Source organism: Bombus impatiens, unplaced genomic scaffold, assembly GCF_000188095.3.
Source record: "Bombus impatiens unplaced genomic scaffold, BIMP_2.2 scf_2695, whole genome shotgun sequence".
Taxonomy (NCBI): domain Eukaryota; kingdom Metazoa; phylum Arthropoda; class Insecta; order Hymenoptera; family Apidae; genus Bombus; species Bombus impatiens.
The window spans coordinates 1-8,610 of NT_179114.1; the positions used below are offsets into that span (position 1 = coordinate 1).

The window sequence follows — 8,610 nt, forward strand, 5'->3', positions numbered from 1 at the left end:
CTCTATCGTCAGTCCGTCGGATTTGAAGTATGCCGGTCGTGACAAAATCAAAGCCACGATGCGTAAAACCGTACCACGATATTCGATGCATCGCGAAGATTGCTTTGTCAAACTCCATAAAATCGCCTCCGGATCCATCGGATGGCTCTTTGCAGTTTTATTTCACGCGATAATTAGGCGTCGGTGTAAAAGGCGAACCTGACGTTCGAATTAAAGTTGGCCGAGGTTGATGGCTGCCAAGCGAGCGCAAAATCAACTTGGACGCGGGACGGGTATCGCGTAGGTGTTTGAAACGAGCAGGGACCGAGCCGAGGCGAAAGGAAAGGGGGAAAAAAAGAGGCAACATCGAGAGAAGAAAGGAACGCGGCGGTAACTCATTCAGCATGGCAAACGAGCTGAAAGAGCTCCGCGGGTAATTAATTGTGCTAGCGCTTTACGCGACCCTACGTGTGTCGGAAAGCTGTAAATTAGCGTGACGGAAACGCCAGGGGACAGTGTGGGCTTGCGCCGTTGATGTATCATGCTTGTCGACGAAATGAAGTAGATCGGATCGCGCGACGTGGATTAAAACGTGCGCCACGCGGACGAATCGGGCAAAAATACAGCCTCGCACTTAGTAAATGCCATCTTCAGATCGCGCTACGAACAACGTAGGTTTTCCTCGCCAATGTAAAACGAAGTAAAAGCAATGACCCAAAGTTACAACATTTGCGGAGAGAGTCGGACATTTTTAGTTGAGTCAAAGACTGCGAATATTTACGCGTTTGTAGAAAATTTCAGAAACGCGTGTAATACGCGTGTAATACGTACAGATATGGATTTGCATAGCCAAGTTGTTGGAAACGATAGAATTCTATTTGCATAAAGTACGACAATTAAAATAAAACTGGAAAATATTAGGAATTCTACGCAGAATAATTTCGCGTAGAGTTATTTCGCTCTGTAACGAGTATCTAAAAATTAAAAAATACCAAACATTATTAATCGTCGTGTAAACGTATCTATTCGTGAAATATAGATTTAGAGATTTATAGAAAAAAAGAAAATAGAATCTACGCTGAAAGATTGAACGCGAGTCTTTCCAACAAAAGTTTTAACGTTTTATCGAAAGATTGCCAAACACCGGTCGAACGAACAAAAGAGTAAGTCCAGGTGCACCGGGACAGACAATTAACGCTTTCTTTCAAAAACAGCCTGCTCTTCTTTGTATTGTTCCGAGGATGGTACCAACTATCGTAACTCTATCTGTCGCGCGTTCTTACCACGTTTTTACGTATAGCTGGAAATCCCTATACACCTTTCCTACCTATCGTGCAAACTGGACAGACTGGACTGCTTCGATGCTAGATCTAACAGGAAATTTCTCACTGATCTATTTCAGGAAGCAGGGAAGCAGCTTTCACGTACGCGATAAGTTCAGCGGGTGTAACGTACGCCGTGACCGCAGCTTGCAGCAGAGGCAACATCACCGCATGCGGTTGCGAACCGACCGTAAGGTAAACTCGTTGTCGTTGCCTTTACGTTTGTTTTCTTTTCGCCGGTTAACGCTGGTTATCAAAGCGGCTATGTATGTACTTGAAAGTGTATTCGAAGGTCGTTCCAGTTTCTGTATCGCGTAAGATTACGATCGCATCGCAGGATCGATAAGAGATCGTTGGATGATATCAGTTCGCAAAAACGGTACGACATTTTCAAACGACCTGATAACATCTGATTAAGGATGGAATTTCTTCGAATAGAAAGACAAAAGTTACATACAGCGATAACGCGAAGCTTTCTCGTAAAAATTTCACGCAGAACGACGCAGAAATTTTTCGACGTGCAGTTACCTAATTTCCAATTTAATGGAACGCTTGTTCGTCAAAGTTCGGGTGTTCTTTTTACAGGACGAGGAAGGAGTTGCCGGCAAATGGCTGGGAATGGGGCGGTTGCAGCGCGGACGTCACCTACGGGATGAGGTAAGGATCATTATCTCGATCCGTAATGAATTCGTAGTCGGTTCCCTTTGCACGTGTCACGTGCGTGTAAAACCTCTATGACGCTGTACGTCACGACAGTTGTTATACACGCATGGATTTTAATATTATAATTTAATGTTAGGTTCGCGCGTAGGTTTCTGGACGCGAGGGAAGTCGAGGGTGACGCGAGGAGCCTGATGAACCTTCATAACAATAAAGCAGGACGGAAGGTGAGTAATGCCAGTCACCCGTTAATGATTCATTCCTTTTAACGCGCAAAAAGTAACGGAAATTTTGTTAACACTAGGTTTACGGGCGTTTCGTGTATACCTATCTCTACGAGCACCCGTCAAATTGACGGGTAAACGAAGATACGCATTTTTCTTTAAAAAATCGATTTATTCAAATTAAGTCTGAAAGGAACGACATTAGGTTTCGCGTTTAAATAAGTTATTAATAAATTATTAATAAATAAAAAGTCTTTTTTTTTAAATTATCACTAAAAAAATAACAATAACATTAACGGTACAGGGTAATCGTATCTATTGAGCACATTTTTTGCAAATATACCGAACGTTTGTGCATTTTCCGCATACGATCTTTTTGCGATACATACAATAATTATTACTTCTATTTTTTTTTGCAATAACCCACTTGGTAACTTTTTCGCACTTCTGACGTCGAAGGTGACAGAAACCTTGTTTTCTCCAGCTAATTCCTCGGCTAAACAAAATACGAATTCTTTTCTGGATATTTTCGATCTGGTGCACTCTTTGCGTAATATCCACGCGTTTATTGCTGCCAAATCTAAAATATCGAAGAAAAACTTGAAGGGGCCATCGAAAACTCCCTGCTTTCACGCTATATTTGCGTGCCATCTGGTAAAGGGGTGGACGCCCTTTTGCCTAATTGCCTTTATATATATCTTTCGATAACTTGCGTATCTCTCTCGCTATTCGAAGATATCGTACGATCGAAAGAATCGTAATTATTAATCTAGATCTTGAAAATTTTAACAAAGAAAGATACCGTATGATAAATACCTTTCAGCGAACAAAGTGCCTCCATATCGATACAGTACGAAGTCGGCAAACTATGTAAATCCTAGACGAACCAGATAGAAAAGGTGTATTGCATTTCGTTATTGTCTTCGCTGAATTTCCCTAGTTCCAGTGACTCGGGGTAGAGTTTGACAATATTTCGTATAAGAGAATGGGGATACACAAATAAGGGTCAAGGGTCGATAGATGTGGAATTTACGAAGATGTTGGGATTTACGAGGGCCGTCCTTTACAACAGAATAATTGTTGCGTAATGGAAAATTCCTTGTACGATGTTAGGGTTGTTTGACCCTTGAACCTTTTGAAAATATACGAAAATGAAACTTCTTCGTTGCTCGAAAGATTCGTTCGTTAACTAAAATATTGGATCCGTGAAAACCGATCGAAAGATTATCGAATACGATCGGAAGGGTATTTAACGGTGATCGTTAACAACATAGCCAATCCTACGTTGAACAAAGTTGTCAAAATTCCAGCGTTGATCTAGTCGTTCGATTTTCTCGTGTCAGAAAGATCATTGTCCGGGAATTCGAGAATAAAACGTATATTCGTAAACGGGGTTAAAGTTAAAATTAAGGTTTGCGGGAAAGGATCGAATTCCGTGCGGCAGGTAGAACGCGTAAATGGCGAGGCTTAATTGGGGAAAGTTGCCGGAGCTTTCGTCTTCCTCGATGGGCTTTATTATCGAGGCGGCGATAAAAACTCGCGTATATCGTGTGGCTGCCCTCCGCGTACGATCTGTGCACGCGTGTACGGACGCGCGCCTGCTAACGATTTATTCTTAACGTCGATCGCTTCGCCGCGCCACATACTTTATGCTGCAGACGATTTTTTTCAACCCACCTCTGCACCCGCCCCTCACCGTCTCCCGATAATTCGAAATGTAAACCAGTTTTCTGAGCATACGCGTCGATCGTCGGACGCGCGATCTGCGAAGAGACGGAGAAACGCGTGCATCGAACATGGTGCGCGCGTGTTCTAATCGCGAGAGAAGAGTTTCGCACTTTTTGCAAAATCGTAGTTCGTCGGTAATCGTAGCGGTTGCTTCACTGTGACGAATGTAGCAGTTTGTACAAAGATGTAGCGTTTCAACCCTTTCGTAGGATATCGTTGGAGCAGCAGCTACTGCGGACTACGATCGACGAATAGCGCGAGAACGATAGAATTACGATATGAAAATGATAAATGTAACGTACAACGAATCACGGAAATACGTGCTCGTATTTTCCCGATTACTTAACGTAACTTAACTTAACAACGTAATTTAAATATCGTTAAACGATCGTTAACATAGTAGAAAAGATAGAAATTTGAAATTATACTGCTATAAATGGCATGGATTAGATGCTGAATTGCGTGAATATTGTTTCATTGCAGATAGTTAAAGCTCTGCTGCAAACAGAGTGCAAATGTCACGGCGTGTCCGGTTCTTGCACCGTGAGAACCTGCTGGCGAACCTTGCCTAGTTTTCGTCAGATCGGCGATGCACTGATGAAAAAGTATTACAGAGCCAGGCCCGTGATAGCGATTACCCCACCGCCACCCCCTACGATGCAGGTAATTTCTGTAAAAGTGGGTCGACGTTGCCAGGACGTAACGTATGATCATATTCTATAGACGATTGCAACGCTAAACGATTACGTCGCCACGTATGACACGCCTATTTTTCCACTATGTTGCATGAATATATAGAGTTAATACGCGGTTAGCGCGTGGCAAAAATACAAATTTTCTGCGAGAATATAGAAAGCGATTCGTTAAGGATAGGTTAACATTCTTTTACGTAGTTACTAAATTATTGGCGACCATGGAAATAATGTTACGCTTTCAATGATAATTTACGTTTTTTAATATTTGTTATCGATATCGAAAATTAAATTGCACAACTCTTACAGATACGAGTTGAATCTTATTATACGTTCGGTTAGCTAACATTTTCTTACGGCGAAATTGTTTGAGATTAGGAATTATCTTTGGAAAAGATTAAGAAAAGAATTTCTATTTATAGATGTACCGGCTATAAACGTGTTTTCAAAAACAATAGCAAACAGGACAATGTATGCGGGCATAACGAGTAGAATGCGATCCTAATCCTACTACCTGCGTATTTATGGATCTTACGAAGCGCGTGACAATAAACGTTCGAATGTAGCATAATAATTCGTAAACTACTTTCACGAGTAATAATTTTATCGTTTTTTATCGTTCTCGTAGAGTCTAGATACGTTGCATTCAACGTCGGCTGAAATAGTGCCGATCTTGGGGAACGACGCGAAAACTCAGGGAAAACCAAACGACGTTGGAAAGACTCGACACGATCGACAACCCCCAAAGAAAGCAACGAAACCGAGGAGGCCACACTTGGTATTAAAAAGGACAAAGTCAAGCGGGGGTTCGAGCGTGGGACAGAAAAGGATTCCAAAGAGAAGCGACCTTGTGTTTTTACAACCCTCGCCTAATTATTGCGAGCCAGATTTGGCGCAAGGTAGTCTAGGAACCCAAGGCAGATATTGCAATCGTACTAGCAAAGGTGACGTATCTACGATATTCGACGTCCCATCCTTTTATTGCAAGCTATTTAACGAAAAGCTTCGTAGTTTCCAATATCTTAAATTTAGATGATCGTAAAAACGATTGATGTTTTAGGTACGGACGGATGCGATCTAATGTGCTGTGGTCGCGGCTACAACACACATCAATTCACAAGAACGTGGCAGTGTAGATGCAAATTTCACTGGTGCTGCCGCGTGCATTGTGAAACGTGCACAGAGCGTACCGAGGAGTACACGTGCAAATAAACGTATTTCGAACGTATTGGCGATTTTAACCATGTAAATATATGTAGTAGACATAAGAAATGGCGACGAGAGTTTCTCTACATCGATATATCCGCGAACTTTGTTGCATTTCGTCGGAAATTATTCAACATCGACCTCAACGTGCTGTTCCTGTAAAGTTAACGAGCGTAATAACGGTACTCGACAAAGCGTTCCTTTTCCTGCTTAATTTAATCGACTTGTATGCTTAAGACGACGATAGATACACGATTAAATTCAATTTTTCTAAAGCTCTCGTTATTTAATGTGATAGTCGATAGTGCGTAATTGTAGAGACGATATTCACTCTCTATATTCATGATAATAAGCGATAAAATGCGAAAGGTAAATGGCGAACTGTCGAACGTTTAATAAGGGATAGCTTTGAGAAATTCGAAAAGCTTGAGTTACCCGTTTTGGAACGATATAAAAGAAACTGAATGAACCGATTTCATAATATTAATTATACGCGAATAATTAAGATAACTTCGATTATTTGTCCAACAACTTATTCAACCATACACGTTGAAAATTGAAGTAATATGTTGAAAATAATAATACGGTTGAAATAAAAAGGAATAAAAATATCTTAAGCAATAGAAAAGGATAGAGATCTAGTTTATTTTATATTAAAATTAATTGTTAAAAAATTTAAATAATTAATGAATCCGAGAGCATCGAAATTGAAATTCAATTTTCGATACTCGCATTGATCAATTACTGCCGCTATTTTCTACAACTTAATTCCATAAGCAAAACTCGTATTAAGGGGGGGGGCTAAGGTTAATTCGTACAAAAATAAGGCATGTTTTCGTGAATTATTTGTGACGACACAGTTAAAATCTTTTTATTAAAACCAATAGTACATTAAAGTATGACATTCGAAGAATATTGTATAAAATTTTCACGGAGAAATATTAAAAAATACGGCAATGGCAGTAATTATTCGGACGTGCCTCGGAAAAAAGTAGAATTGCTCATAACTTGGTGCTGGATCATCTGAAATCAAAAAATCAAAGTTCATTCGTTAGGTAACAGTTTTCCCCAGGTAACGCTGGGAGGGTTTTTCGAAATTTCAATTTTTCACTTTCTTGGAACACTTTGAAGGGAAAATTAGCCGCAAATTTTTCAACAAATTTTCGCAAAATCGACTAATGACAATAAATCATTCTTTCAAGCAGAAGGAAAACGGGAACTATTAATGCTTTTGAATTATATAGCTACCTCTTGTCCTCTCCCTGAACCTACCTAGAAGGAGTTTACCACTCATCATCGTTACCCTCCGCCAAATACCAACAATAAGAAGCTGTCCCTTGATGATAAAATATATTCAAAGCCAACGATATTTACAATATAATCATCGGAATAGCTCAAACGACCGACAACTATATGGATCAAATATTTCTCTGCTGTACTTACTATATACTTAATACGACGACTGTGTAATTAATGCATAAGAAATAAGTAAGAAATAATAAAGCGATGGAGATGTATCGTTCAATGTTTCAATATATAATTCTGTATAAAGTATATCATTCTTTCGAATATATTTAAGCGGTATATGTACTTCGAATAACTCATAATTATAATATTATCGAACTTCTATGAATGTAAACACAGAACATAAACTACCACCCGAGACGATTATTACTCTAATAGCCCAGTGGTGATAACCATGTAACCCATATAGAGGTAACACATAAATTATTATTTATTAAAGAGCGTAAATTTAAAAAAAAAAGCAATGTATTCGCTTCCTACTCGATGACTAATAATAAATTAGAATCGCACTTTCCTCCAACTCTGTTATGATTGTATATTCTCAGAAGCATTCTCGGACTTTTCAGAATTAGGAAGGTTGCGAATACCTGATGCATAATCCGTCTGTCCCTTAAACCGTGTTTCATACACCAAACAAATAAACAACTGCTTAGGCTTTACCAGCCTGTTGATTAGGGGGCCCCAAAAAGGTCTTACCCCCCACGCAGTGGTGGGAAACATGAAGCGCAATGGCGTCTATATAAGCTCGACAATTAGCTCGGAGATCACATTCCCAATTCGAATATCGAACAGAACGTTTGAAGGTTCTTGACGCTTCGAAGTTCTTGACGTTTGAAAATTCTCGACGTTCGAAAGTTCTTCGTGTTTGGAAGCGCTTCGCGATTGAAAGCGTCCTTATACATCTTCACCACACTTGGAGCAGTAAGTATTTTATTTCCTTCAAATCGTTTCCTCCACTGATTTTTCAAACAATTTGTTTGAAATTATTTATTTTATTTGTTTATTTATTATTTATTTATTTTTTATTTACCTATCTTAATTTTAGTTTTCCAGATTGTGCCTTATAACAAAACGATGGGAGAGTGCCCGCTTGGTTACAATAGCTTGCACATCAGAAGACAATCTCGAGACAGTTTACCACCGAATTACGTTATGGTGAGCTTTATTTGCCCATGTGGTGAATTCATCTCGGAATTTGGCCTGCATCGCTACCTTTTATACCATCTGACGGGAAGGACGGGACGAAGATCAGGCAGCCCTGGAGCACGTCCATATCTCCAGTTGCTCACCAACTTGCAAGTAGAAGCAATTCTGGGGCGTCGTAGGAATACGAATGGAGATGAACAAGAAAAAGAAGAAGAAGAAGAAGAAGAATACTCTCCTGATCGCTAAACTAATTCGACTTGGGAACTACTTTATATGGGAACTACTACTTACTTTACTTGGGAACTGTAAATAGATGTTGTGTATAACAGGCTCATCACACATAAGTTG

General features: G+C 39.8%; 1 protein-coding gene and 1 long non-coding RNA gene across 4 annotated transcripts; one reads left to right on the plus strand and one right to left on the minus strand.

Annotated features, from left to right (window-relative positions):
* Positions 1-227: 227 nt before the first annotated feature.
* Positions 228-6,259, plus strand: LOC100741405 (protein Wnt-7b-like). 2 transcript variants are annotated; one of them, XM_024372054.2, is made up of 7 exons: positions 228-412; positions 1,382-1,496; positions 1,887-1,958; positions 2,113-2,188; positions 4,397-4,576; positions 5,234-5,549; positions 5,666-6,259. In XM_024372054.2, exons 3-7 carry the CDS (start codon positions 1,954-1,956, stop codon positions 5,815-5,817), a joined length of 729 nt encoding a protein of 242 aa, XP_024227822.1. In that variant the 5' UTR covers positions 228-412; positions 1,382-1,496; positions 1,887-1,953; the 3' UTR covers positions 5,818-6,259. The 2 variants fall into 2 exon arrangements, with proteins under 2 accessions (XP_024227822.1, XP_012248783.2); XM_012393360.3 differs by having other exon boundaries at positions 392-412; positions 2,101-2,188.
* Positions 6,214-8,604, minus strand: LOC112213957. Of its 2 annotated transcripts, XR_004462867.1 has the most exons (3): positions 8,554-8,604; positions 6,358-6,834; positions 6,214-6,321 (listed from the first exon to the last, which is right to left on the minus strand). It is a non-coding gene; the product is annotated as an uncharacterized LOC112213957 (long non-coding RNA). The 2 variants fall into 2 exon arrangements; XR_002947870.2 differs by lacking the exon at positions 8,554-8,604 and having other exon boundaries at positions 6,358-6,936.
* Positions 8,605-8,610: the final 6 nt, after the last annotated feature.

Coding starts and splice junctions, on each gene's coding strand:
- LOC100741405 (XM_012393360.3), top strand. Junction 2,189..4,396: donor ACAATAAAGCAGGACGGAAG/GTGAGTAATGCC, acceptor GTTTCATTGCAG/ATAGTTAAAGCTCTGCTGCA. Junction 4,577..5,233: donor CGCCACCCCCTACGATGCAG/GTAATTTCTGTA, acceptor TCGTTCTCGTAG/AGTCTAGATACGTTGCATTC.